Source organism: Notamacropus eugenii, chromosome 1 (assembly GCF_028372415.1).
Source record: "Notamacropus eugenii isolate mMacEug1 chromosome 1, mMacEug1.pri_v2, whole genome shotgun sequence".
Taxonomy (NCBI): Eukaryota; Metazoa; Chordata; class Mammalia; order Diprotodontia; family Macropodidae; genus Notamacropus; species Notamacropus eugenii.
The window spans coordinates 736,852,893-736,866,261 of record NC_092872.1 but is presented as its reverse complement, the minus strand read 5'-3'; the positions used below and the strand labels follow the sequence as shown (position 1 = coordinate 736,866,261).

Sequence of the window (13,369 nt, the reverse complement as noted above, 5' to 3'; positions counted from 1 at the left end):
TTGCTTCCCTAAGTCAACTCTCCAAGACCAAAGTGCTAAACAGGTTCTGATATACATTAGGAAAGAGAGTTACTCACATTAATGGAATGATAAATTCATTCTCTATCCTTACATACATAGCAGTAGATGTTGTTTTTACTAAAATGGGATCCCAGAAATAGAATGAAGCACACACAAAATATTAATGTTTTAATAAAAATGTAGGCAATTGAAAACCAGGGGAAAGATTCCTGAGTTTCTTAATATTTGGAGAACATGGTGAAACATAAATGTTTGCACCAAAAGCTCCAACAAATTCCATCTGGATCATTGAATTAAAAATATGAGAAAGAATATTGAACAGGTCAGAAGAAAAGAGAATAGTATATTTATCTTAATTATATAAAACTTACTCCTTTTAAATGATTAGACATATGAGTAGATGAAGGCTAAATTACACAAAATTACAAATACACAAAATTACAAACTTTTTAAAGACAACCATTAGTTATCAATGTCAGATTGGAAAAATGTGCATCAAATATCTAAGATAAATACTTGACATATAAATTTTGTAAGGAAAGTATGTGAATATTTGAGTGCAATGCTTAACCATCATTGTAAAACTCTATGATGGGTCAATAGTTTGCAAGCAAGAACTCAAAGAAAGCATAGCATAGGACACATTGATTAAAACATTCTTCAATAACTGAAGGGTTTGCGATTTGCTTGGGGGGATGGGCACTTACTTCACTGACATAAACCACAACTTCTCTGTGAATTAATATGTAATCTTCACCATTCCTATAGGAAAAATTTTGCTTCTTCCAGTGGACCACCTGGCAGTGAATCTTTATGAATTGAAGGAAGTTGGTGTTGGGACAACAGTCATCTCATCCTACAAATGGAGCTTCTTGAGCTTGGTAGGACCTTCCAGGGCTTGTGCTCTATTGGCAGAGCTTGGAGAAGACTTGATCACCAATGCTATGATGACATCAACAGTGGACATTAGTGGAGGACACAACACAAAGGGAAATAATTCAATCCTAGATCAAAAAGATTAAAAGATAGATGCTTTGTATGAATTTTTCATTTAATCTTGCATGTATATTTTGTTCCTTGCCCTCCCCCCCCATCCCCATGGAAAGTAAGATTCTTGAGGGCAAGGACTCTCCTTTTTTGTATTTATTTTCGAGATACCTAGTACATAGTGCACATGTAATAAATAACAATGATGGTTATAGCTAACACTTATGAAAAACCTTTGAAGTTTTCAAAGCAGTTTACAAATATGATCTCATGTGACCCTCACAATAACCTTGGGAGGTAGGTTGGGATGTATGGATTATTTTTTTACAAAAATAATTATAAAATTCAATACAGTGGTGACAACACTGCCATAATCCCATCTTTTGTGTTTTAAGCTGATTCATGGGCACCCTAGTGCACCCTGCCTCCCCCATTCTTCCCTCCCCTGTTTGTTTTCATGAGGTGATCAGGTGAAATGACTTTTCTACAGTCACACAACTAGTAAGTGTCAAATCTGAGGCTGAATTTGAATTCAGGTCCTCCTGACTTTAGGCCAGTGATCTATCAATTATTGTCTTCACTTCTCAGTGAAAGAAAATGAGGCAAAAGTGCCAGAGGCTGGTTCTGTACTCAGCTTTTCTTGAGTCCAGGCTTAATGCTCTGTCAACTATGCTACATAGGGGCCTGTGGAATTGAAATGAATCAGGAATAAACTAATACACTGTTATGGGCACATTATACAAATAAATTTGTTATTAAGTATAAATGGTTGTAAGTGCATATTTGTGCTTGCTGTTTAAGAAGAAATGCATAATAATGTTTCAAAAGTAGGTATTAGAACCTATTATTTTCCAAAGAATTCAGCATTGGCTCCTGCGTGAAAGGACAAAAATCTTCCTGGCAGAAAATATCATTCAGGGGCAGCGTTAAGACTAACGTTCAGGGGACCTCAAACAAGACCGTGATTGACTTGCCTGGAGCCTTGTCCCTGGTATGTTCCACTCCTCTAATGTGGTGGAAGAGTAGGAGAGGCAGGAGAAGGAAGAGATCCTTCTAGGTGACCTGTTGAACCTGTGAACAAAGGTGTCTAGATTGATTTTTCCTTCTAGTTTCATGCCAACCTAGCCATCTACCATGATAACAGAAGTGGAAGAAGAGACGATAGATCTGACATTTCTTACTCATAGATAAAACCATATGTTCTTGCTGCTTGCCAAAGCAGTTGATTTTCATTGATTTTCTTCCTTTCCATCCCACCCCATACCCTTTACCACTATCCTCTATATTTCCATTGTACAAGTAGAGAAATTTTCAGATGATGCACACTTTACTGAAGCACTTGAGAGGTCATTTCATTTGACTTCTGTCTCCTAGCAGGGCCACTCCTGATCTCACAACCTGAGCTCCTAAATCTGGCCAGGGCTCCTCAGTTTTAGAAATCTATTTGACTTCTATGCTTTTCCTGTCACTGTGAGCAATACTCAATAAACTTTCCCTCAAACACTTTCTTAAAAGTGCCCTTTGCCCCCAAATTTCTCATAATAATGATGATAAAAACAATAAAATAATGGAAGATTGTAGTACAATGACTTGTCTCAAGACCATTTCTACCTGAGCCCCACTAGGAAAGAGGATAATAGCAAGATAACTGCAGCACCAACAGTGGGGGCATCAGAAGCTCTCTCTTTTTCATGGACAAATGATAAATTCACATACTGAAAGTACAGATTGAAAACATCCTTGAGAACTCAACCGATAAATGGTAATAGAATGATCGTAGCATGACCACAGATCAAATGATTGGCCACAACTGCATGGAAAGAACATTCATTCATAAAAAATTTAAATAAAAATTTAATGGATGCTATTATGCCACATCATAGCTTCTAAGCTATATGGAAGGAAAAACTGAAAATATAGAGACCTAGAAAAGGAGATACAAATTATGTGGCAATGGGATGAGGTGTCTACCATTCCTGTCATGTTGTTTGCTACTGGAGTCATGCTAAGTATTAACTCAGTGAACCTCCAGGGGATGAATTGACACCCTAATATCTTCATTCAACTATTAAATGTAGCTATTTTAGTCACTTGTATTATTCCATATTGTTAATTATAAAGAACAACATATTATTGCTAATTGTTCCCAAGATTATTTTTATGTAATGTTTATTGAAGAAGACAAGATAAAAATAACAATAATGATCCCTCAAGGAAAAAGGATACTCTCCTCACTGATGCAGAAGACAGTCTTTCCTTCCCTTAGTGGAAAGACTTTTCATGAATTGCTGAGGTCAAAGGAAATCATCACCAGGTCTCTTGGTGATGAGACACTCTACCCTTATCTAGAATACATCTCAAAGAACAGAAGCATAGAATGGCATGGGGGTCATACTTGAGGTCTTTCTAGCTAGATTGAACCTGGAAGAGCTTATACCTTCTTTAAAAACCTCTAGGACCTCCGGGTCATCTCCAGATCCCAGTGTGGCATGAAGACAGGACTTCCATGGAGAAGTAATAAAAGGTCACTTTATGTAGAACCTTATGGTGACATATAAGTACGATAAGGCTTAGTTAGTGCATAATGTCAATCTCACCATGGCTAGAGGTGTAAGCTCTAGAGAGGACAGTTTATTAAGACTGAGATGTACTCATTCAGAAACTGAAGACTCCACGGGTTTATGTGGTCATGGAATCTTAGAATGGGAAGGGCCCATAGGGACCATCTAGTTCAGCCCTTAGAGGAACTGAATTTCTCTTGATAAAATTCCTGCTAAGCAGTCATGCAACTTCTTCCTGGAGACCTCTAGCAATGCCAAAGTCACTGCCTCCTGAGTAAGCCCACTCTGCTTTTGAACAGCTCTAATTTAAGAAGGTTTCCTTATGAGGAAACTAACTGTGCATCTCTGGAAATTTTACCCATTGTTCCTACTCCCCTATCTCTTTTCTGGAGGCAAGAACAGATCCCATTTCTGAGTACCATGTATATAAAAAACATCAAGTCCTACCTAAGCCTTCTCTTCTCTAGGATAAACATCTCTGATTATCCTTAGTGACACAAGCATTTTTATTGCTGCAGCTTGAGAAGAGAAATGTAGCAGAATAAGATTTATATTTCTGGACCACATCTTCAGATATAGAAACAATGGGCTGCTGAATAAGAATAGATGACATCTAATGAGGTCTGGTGAAATATAGTTACTTAGCATTTGGGGGAATCAAATCAAAGGAGTTTTAAGTGGAAATTGGAGTAGGAAGGAGAAAAAGACCAACATATATTTCCCCAATCATTTAGAAATTGCGGAAAGTGGCAGATATGATCTAGTAAGTAGAATTTCCAGTATCTTATAGGAGGCAATATCCAAGAATAGGAGAAATAATAGAATCATAAGTCTCATGACTATATTCATGTATGTTAAATATGAATTATAAACAATGAGAGATGTTAATGGTATTGGTCAATATAATTCTTCCACTGTGGAGTAGTATGAGAGGAGAAGATACTTCTAAGTGACCTGTTAAACCTGTGGGAAAAGGCTCTAGGTGAATCTTTTTTGCTGTCTCCATGCCCAACCTAACCATCCACCATGCTCATGGGAAAAGTAGAAACAATGGAGATAAGAGTTCTGGAATTTCTCATGTCAGGAAAGCCATATATTCACAGGCAGGCAAATTAGACCTTATCAACATTTTACTGTAAAGAATTTTGGATTCTGAGTAAAAAATTGTCCAAATGCTAGATCTGTTATTTATTATCTTATTTTCCTTCTGGACTAGTCCCTTACTCTTTCCATTTAAAATGAGGATATACTATATTATTTCTAAAATCTCTGTGAATCTTATAAATGTCATGATATCATGGAGACTTTGAAGGATGTGGTTCATATCTGCAATAGAAGCTAAATGTAATTTAAAAATAAAAAAAGTTAAAAGAGATGATCGTATAGCACTGAAAATCTAGAAGATACAATCATGCGATGAAATTTATATTTGGTAGCGATCTTGGGAGCATCTGGGTGATGACTAATAAAGAAATACAAGGAGAATCATGGTGGGAGTATACTACAGATCATATAACTAGAAACAGAAATTTGATAATGCATTTGAGAAATAGAATATAAACTTGGCACAGTGTCATGATAAGCTACTAATGGGAACTTTATCAGGATAACTGTTGGAAATCTTTCTGTTAAAATCATAGCAGATGAGAAATTCTTGCCTTACTGATAACTTTTTCTTTCTTGATATTTCAGTATATTTAATATTCAGTGTATCCATAGTCCTCCACCTTGCTATAGAAAAGAGGGAAATATTTTAAATTATCTGTTCTCTGGGGAAAATATTCATCCTATTTTTACTTTAATTCATTTACATTAGAATTCATTTTCTTACAAAAACTTTTTTGTCACCAAGTTGATTTTGTCATTGATTGAATTATCATTATAGTAACTGAAGAGGTGAGTACTTACTGGCATTTTAATAAAAAGGGCAATCACATGTTGAATAATGATAATATACTTCAATATTTTGAAGGAACTGGGATCTCTTTGATGTCAGTTATTTCTCCACTTTTTTCTCTTGTCACTGTTCTATAGACAACTTCTTTCAAATGTCAAGGGAACCTTTTCTATATCTCTATTTTTGACCAATAAATGAGAATAAACTGATTGTTGGAATAAAATTGATGAGGATCTTGGCAGGGAGTGACAACACCTTCTCAAAATTCACGATAGATAAAGAAATGAAAGTGAGGTCATTTTGGATTGCATCATAGATTTTTAGAGAGTGAATGTGAAAGGTTTAATAATAAGTAACATCCCATCATTTCTACTAGGAAAAGTTGATCAGGGGAGAAGAGATGTACTCTAAGACAAGCACATTATAATAAAGGAGAAAAGGAGAGAAGCTATTTAAAGGATAAACATCTCTGCAGAAAGTACTCATTTCGCTACTTAGTTTTTCCAAAGATATTTATAAAAGATGGAAGAATCTGGTAACTAAAAATGAATACAAAAGAAGGCCAGTGTCAAATAATTATGATTTTAGTTCACTGAGCTGAAACTGATAATGAATGCTCATCAAAATCATGGTTTTATACTTTTAAAATTTCATTTGATACAATAGAAAGCTCAAAGAAGGGAGAGGATCAGTTCTTAGAGTGAACAGCATTATGGTAAGAGAAGGCAGAACTATAACTAGGAACCAATAAGTGAATAAGAAGTCCAGTGAAGTGTCACATTTTCAAATTTGCATTGTGCATTTCTATTGGGCTGGAGCAAATGGCCATTTAAAGAAACCATAATTATAATTTCAAATGATATGAAAATGTTACTGTTGGTCTATCAAGAAAAATAGTATTAGAAAATGGAGATAAGGCACAGAAATAGTTAACAAAGAGTGGAAGCCCATGTAAGACAGTAATTAGTTTATGAGTATCCTCTGTAAACTTAAGTCACCAGACTTGAATTAAGAACATCTCAGGTTATATGAAAAAAAACAAACTAAACCCGAAACAAACCTTGATTATTGCCAAATATTCTGTGAAAAATTATGGTGAGTGAGAGAGGGCCTGCAGTTCTGGAAATGGACAGATGACCTAATATTTTTTAAGGGAAAGTGATGGATTCTTCATACCATAAACCAATGAGCTGTACTTCAATTATCAATACAATTCTATTAAACAATACTAAGGTATACAGTTTCTCCCCCTCTGACTTTTTTTGGGTCCAGATGCTGTTATGGGTATAGGAAAATCCCAGTGAGGATTTCCTTCCACCAGTGAAAATTTGAACCGTTTGCAGTTAAGTCTTAGAGAGTTGCCTAGGGTTCTGAGAATGACAGCAGGGAATGCTTTTTCTTTTGTCTTTGTGTTAGAAGGGTCTAGCAGTACTCTAATTGGCCCTTGACAAATGCTTATTAGATTGGATTGCATCAGATTGGAATATAAATCACTGTTAAGTCCCATAATTGAGATAAAAATAGCAGTAAGTATAAGACATATATACATACATACATACATAAGTACATATGTACATACATAAATACATAAAAACACAAAGTTTTCTGTAAAAAAAGAGATGTAGGGATTTTAGTGGAATGAAAGCTTAATATGTTAGCAATGTAACAGAAAAAAAGTCCAAAGTAATATCCAAATGCATCAATAATTAATGATCAATAATAATAATGACAAAAGTTAACAATTTCTGGTGTTTATATAACACTTTAAGATTTGACTGATAATTTATATGCATCATATTACTATGAGATAAGTGCTATTATTACGTCCCTTCTATAGATGAACAAACTGAGGGTTGGGGAAGTTGACTTGCTCAGGATGTTATTGAGTAATTTTTGACCGGGTGTGGTTTAGACTGTATAGCTTCTGAGTCCCACTTTCATCCTAAGATTCTGGGATTTTCTTCTCAGAAGATTTTCCTAAAACCAGTTGTTGAGTTTGCTATAATAATAATATCTTCTGTCTCCTTGGGATTTCCCCTTCCAATACCTTTTTGTCCTATCTCTCTCATTACATCCATACCTGATTTCCTCTTCTTCCATGTTATGAAGGCCCCAGCACAGCTAAGCAGTAGGATGACAGTCAACATAATGCCCAGTGCCAGGACCCAAGGCTTCTTCACTGTGGGCTTTTCAGGGACTATAGGGAGAAAGGGTAGAATGAAAGTGGGTGTGCATTCAGTGAAAGAAGGGGGAAGGGAATGGAACTACACTGTAGGACCTGGTCTCCTGGGGATGTGATGACAGTGCCTGGCTGAAGCACTAACCTGGATACATAGCAGGGGTCTTCAGCTCAATGTGTTCCACCACACAGGTATAAACCATCTCTGAGTCTTCTGGTGGGAGCTCTAAGGTAAGCTGGAGGTAGAAGGTGTTATCCATATTGGGCAGGATGCCAGTTGACTTCTCCTTTCCCCATATACCAAGCTTCCCATTCTTCTCCCAACGCAGTAGGATGGACTGAGGGTAGAAGCCTGTGGCTGTGCAGGAGAGAATGATGTTGCCTTCTGGGTTGACATGGTGAGAGACGGTCACCTCAGGAGGCACTGGAGCAGAGATCAAGAAAGAAGTCTTCATGTCACTATTTCAGTGAATGGTTGGTGCTTCCCTTTTTTCTACCTTCATTGATGTTCCCAGTCTCCTTAATGCAGAATGCCTTATCTTATTGGACCCAATGTATCCATCAGGTCCTTCAGAATGACATAATATTTATCCTTATGTAATATAATACTTATCCCCTTTTATCTCCTTGGACACCTAAAAGAGCACTGGGAAAACACTAGTTACTGAATCAGCAGCAGCTTTCTAAACCATTTTCAAGTAGTTTGGTCTGCTATGATGTATTGAGAATAGGTCAACATTCCATATGATCCATCATTTTATCAGTGGATGTCCTTCTAATAATGATTGCAGATCCACTATTTTTTACTACACTATCCTTCATGTGCTTCCTTCACTGCTCTGCCAAACCTCAATAAAATAAAATTTAAACATTACCTGATGACCAAATTTGTGGTGATGATGTTCTAAATTTGGCTAGATGACTCACTAGATAGCAAACAGAAACCCATCATTCTTGGGCCTATGCATAAAGTTTTTCCTCCTTGGTAGGACAGCAGAGCATGTATTCAGATGTCATAGCCTTTGAGCTCCCTAGGGTCACTCTCATGCCTTGATGAGGCAGGCAGGAGGAGTTTAACTTAAGCAGAAAAAAAATAAAAGAAAATAGGAAAGAGAGAAAAGAGTAGGAAGGAAAGAAAAAGAAAAGAAGGGAAGAAAGAAGGAAGAAAAAGGACAGAGAGAAGAGAAAGAAAAAATTTTCTCTAGAAAGAGAAAAAAGAAAGAAAGGACAAAAAGAAAAGCAAGGAAAGGAAGATAACTAGGAAAGAAAAGAAGAATGGAAAGTGAAAAGGAAAAAAGAAAGAAAAGAGAAATTAAAAGAAGAAAAAAGAAAGATGGAAAAAAGAAAAACAACCCTCAACTTTGCTTAAATTTCTCTGATTTTTCCACTGTAAGTTGGAGTTATGGTCCAAAATCAGGGATCTTTCCTTCTCTAGGGCTCCAGTTACTGCACACTATGATGGAGTGTGGACTTCCTGGGAGGAGATGGGAAGCAGCGAACACTCACCATTATCCTTTAATCTTTTGTAGCCAGTGATTTTCCTCAGCATGTCAACACAATATTTATTCATGTGGCGTTTCCTTAGATCAGTCCAGAAGGGAGTCTCCAGAATATGCTGGTATTTCCTGAATTCAGGTTTTAAATTCTCCCACTGCCCATCATCTTCTTCCATCCTGTAAACTTCCTCTCCATCCCAAATTAAATGGAGGTGGCTCTTTATCTTTATGTCATTGTCTATTTCGCAGTCTGCGTGGAGTTGCCCTGTGTGGTTTCCTGCGGAGGGACATTGGGGCGGACTCTTCTGGGACTGGTGAAAAGAGGTAGATCAGTAACTAGTATCAACCGCCGCCCATCCCTAAACATAGGGTCTAAACAAGGTCATAGAGCCCCATACTCTGAGTTCAAGTTTTTTGATTAAGAAAGTTTGGAATGTAGTGAAAATTCTTGGTCTGAAACACAGAAGTGTGTTAGAATGATTATAGAAAGAGATGGTGATCTGGGACGTTGAAACAAATGGATGAAGCCTAAGGCTAAGGGATGGACTCCTTAAATCCCTTTCTCCAGATTAGTGAATAACAAACGGAATGGGATCTCCGACACCCATTTCAGAGGCACGATCTCCTAGGGATGGATCTATTTAACTCAGAAGAGAAACAGACAAGGCATCATGAAAAGAGGGATGGGGGATCAGACTTACTACTGTCATGGTCCGTGTCATTCTTTGCTAAGTGTTGGATAACCCGGCGGAAATATTTCTCAGATTCCTCCAATAAATGATGCCCCTGGGTAATGTAATCCAATCCCAGTGCTTCAAAGATCCAGGGTATCTTGATATTAATTTTCTGTTGTGCATAGTTATAGGATCCCAGTTCAACATCATCCATGAAGCTAATTCCATGCAACTCTAAGAGGGAATGGATTGTGCCCACTGCAGTGAACTGACCCACATGCCTGTGGTGCGCTGAATTATGGGAAGGAAGGGAAGAAGAACATGGTGTTTCAGGTTTGGGTTACCAGAGGAGCAGTGTTTCCTCTCATCTATTCCTTTACCCATCCTCTGCCATGCCTACTGCCCCACCCTCCCACCCCCCATCAGTAAGGGTAACCATACAAATGACTCCAAAATCTAAATATCGAAAGCATAGTCTCTCTGTCTCTGTCTCTCACTCTAAGCATCACTAGCTAGGTGGGGTAGTGGATAGAGTACTGTGCTTGTAGTCCTGTGTTCAAATCCAGCTTCAGCCACTTTATGCTGTGTGACCCTGGGCAAGTCATTTTAACCTCTTTAAGTTTCCATTTCCTTATCCATAGAATTGGCATAAAAATCACACCAACCTCTCAGGGTTCTTACGATGATCAAATGAAACATTTGTAAAGCACTTACCACAGTGCCTGGCACATAGTAGGGGCTTAATAAATGCCTACTTGAAAAAAAACGCCTTTCTTTCAGACATCTCCAATTAGATCATTTCAACATGTCAAACCCAGAACTCATCATTTTCCCCCCTAAACCCATCCCTCTTCCTAACTTGCTATTTCTGTCAAGAACATCACTCATCACAGTGTAACCTCACATTAGTCCTCCAGTCTTCTCTCTCTTCCCTTCTTCCTCCAATATTTGACCAGTGCCCAAGTCCTACTGATTTCACTTCTACAACTTCTTTCAAATCCATTTCTTTCTCTCCATTTACACATCCCCCACCCTACTGCTCTCATCCCCCTCACCTGAACTTATGCAATTTCCTCCTGTTTGTTTTTCCTTCTTCAGTTCTCTCCCCTCTCCAATCAGTCCTCCCCAATATTCCCATTTTCTATTGCTAAAATTCATTACTCCCTTTCTCTAAACAGCTTTAGTGACCCCTTATCGTCTCTGGGATACAATACAAACTTTCCCAGCTAATGGCAGTGAACGCTGTTCATAGCCTGGTCCAGCTTACCTTTGGAGGTTTATCTCCTACTCCTCTCCTTCATGCATTCAACATCTCTCAAACTCATCAATCTGCCATTCTGCACACCCAATATAGGCTACCTGCCCAGCCTGGAAAGTGATCTCTCATCACCTCCAGCTTTGAGAATCCCCAACTTTCTCTAAACTACAGCTCTAGCTCCAGCTCCTACAAGGTTTCCCCTAATTCCTGCAGCTGCTAGTGTCCTGACTCAATCAGAAATTAAACTGTATTTACTTAAACATGTAATGAGTATTTATGTCCAATGATATGCAAGTCCCTTGGGAGAAGGCAGTGCTTACTATAATAACTAGCACATAGTAGGGAATTTATGTGAAATGGTAGAAAGAGCATTGACTTTGGAATCAGAAGAAGTAGGTTTGAATCCCATTTCTAATACTAATTGTGTGACTTTGGGAAAGTAACATAATTTCTTCGGGCCTCTGTTTTCAAATTTGTAAAAGGATAAGGTTGGACTATATGACCTTTCAGGTCTCTCATTGTTCTCCTATACATCCCATCCTCTTCACTCACATAGCCCTGATCTTAGTTTGGACCCTCTTACCTCTCATCCACAATGGCCTCCTCATTGGTCTCCTTATCTCAGGCCTCTTTCCTCTTCCATCCACATTCTCCTCAACTGCCACCATGATTTTTCTAAAGCATTACCCTGCCTATCTCACTCTCCTAGTTAATAACTCCAACATCTCTTTTATCTCCAGGATAAAGTTCTTTGCTTGGCATTTAAAACCTTTCAGAGCATGAATACTTCCAGCCATTCTATCTGAGTCTTTCACTTTACTCCCCCCCACTCATTCAAGCATCCTACAGCAGCTGTCCTGCTGTTCCCCACACGGGATGTTTTACACACCCTCCTCCTGCCTTTGTCTTGACTCTTCCCCATGCCTGCAATGTTCTTCATCCTTACCTCCACCTCCTGGCTTCCCTCGATTCCTTCAAGTTTCAGACAAAATGCCATCTTCAGGAAGCCTCTGCTGGTGCCCACAATTTGCCAGAGCTTTCCTCTTCAAAGTTACCTTTCATCTACTCTGTGTTTGTATCCTGTAGGCATATTTTTATTTATATATTGTCTCCTCCATTGGCATGTGAGCTTCTTGAAATTAGGGATTAATTTGTTTTGGTATCCCTAGTCATCAGAATGTTAGCTGGAGTATGCAAATTATTCAATAAATATTTTTTGTCTGACTGCCTGGCTTTCCTGAAGCCCTTTGAATACAATGACTGAGTTTCCTCATGAGACCCAAGTCTCCCTGGTCTCTCCCCTATCTACCTGACCACTTTCACCTGGACTTACCTGCCTGTGCCTCTCTCACAGCAAATAACCCCAGAATGAGAAGCCAGATTAAAAAGAACCATCTCCTTCTCCTCTGACACTCCATGATCTTCAGAAGGTTAGTGCCCGGCTTCCTTGTCAACCATACTCCCAAGGGGGAGGTTTTAGACTCCATGTCCTGTGTCCTAGGCAGTGGCTAAAATGGAACTGAGACCTCCTCTGCATATATCATGGCTCCTTCCCTCTATCCCCCCCCAGACTGGGATTGGCTCTGCTGAGGCTCTATCCTCCTCTCATTGTCACCTAAGAGATCTGTTGCCAGACCAAAACTTTCCCAGCCTGGCAGATATGAGAGAGGAAGTGAAATAGAGTCTGTGGTGAGGGCAGAGCCCATCAGAGCACAGTCATCCCCACATATTGTCTCAGAGGCCCAGAGATAGGCTGTTCAATGCCAACCACAAAGTTATCTTTCCTAAATGTTTGTTGAACCTAGAAGTTTTTAGGTCTGAAAGGATAACCAGGGAGACTTCATTGTGGAGGAGAGAAATAGGGAAGAGATCCCATTCTCCCTTTCCTGACACTGCCCTCAGGGAGTCCCTGATTTTATGGGGCAGATTTTAATGAAGCTATTGGTCTGAAAGTATGCTATTAAATATAATAACAGTGAATATTACCTGTTAAGGTTGGCATAAGACTTCATATATATGATTATATGACCACTTGTCCATGTGTTATATTTGGATTCTTCTTCAAGTTTGGCTTGGTGAGGCCCCTTCTAAATATGAAAGTCTGTGATTCTATAAAAGTAGGAGTGAGCCTGGAGAGTCCTACTTACAGCAGAACAGTGCACCTGTGGAGGATCTGGTGTCCCAGGATATTACTGGATGGTTTCTCCTATGGGTCTATACTTGTGATTCTTCAGTCTTTGTAAGTCCCTAGGAAAACCTTCTGAGCCAGTACATGATCTGTGTTTCTCAAGTTCTT

The 13,369-nt window shown here is 38.6% G+C and overlaps 1 protein-coding gene across 1 annotated transcript; it reads right to left on the bottom strand.

Moving 5' to 3' along the window:
- Positions 1–344: 344 nt before the first annotated feature.
- Positions 345–12,695, bottom strand: LOC140496488 (H-2 class I histocompatibility antigen, alpha chain-like). Its single transcript, XM_072628177.1, has 7 exons — positions 12,407–12,695; positions 9,843–10,106; positions 9,152–9,418; positions 7,791–8,069; positions 7,547–7,663; positions 1,983–2,079; positions 345–1,025 (listed from the first exon to the last, which is right to left on the bottom strand). Exons 1-6 carry the CDS (start codon positions 12,558–12,560, stop codon positions 2,015–2,017), a joined length of 1,146 nt encoding a protein of 381 aa, XP_072484278.1. The 5' UTR covers positions 12,561–12,695; the 3' UTR covers positions 345–1,025; positions 1,983–2,014.
- Positions 12,696–13,369: the final 674 nt, after the last annotated feature.

What these genes read in the sequence shown, in the direction of transcription:
- LOC140496488 (XM_072628177.1), bottom strand. Translation starts at nt 12,560, where the DNA reads ATGGAGTCTAAAACCTCCCCCTTGGGAGTATGGTTGACAAGGAAGCCG. An exon ending in TGTGAGAGAGGCACAGGCAG is followed by an intron (nt 10,107 to 12,406) that starts GTAAGTCCAGGT and finishes CCCATAATTCAG; the next exon opens with CGCACCACAGGCATGTGGGT. An exon ending in TGACACGGACCATGACAGTA is followed by an intron (nt 9,419 to 9,842) that starts GTAAGTCTGATC and finishes GTCCCTCCGCAG; the next exon opens with GAAACCACACAGGGCAACTC.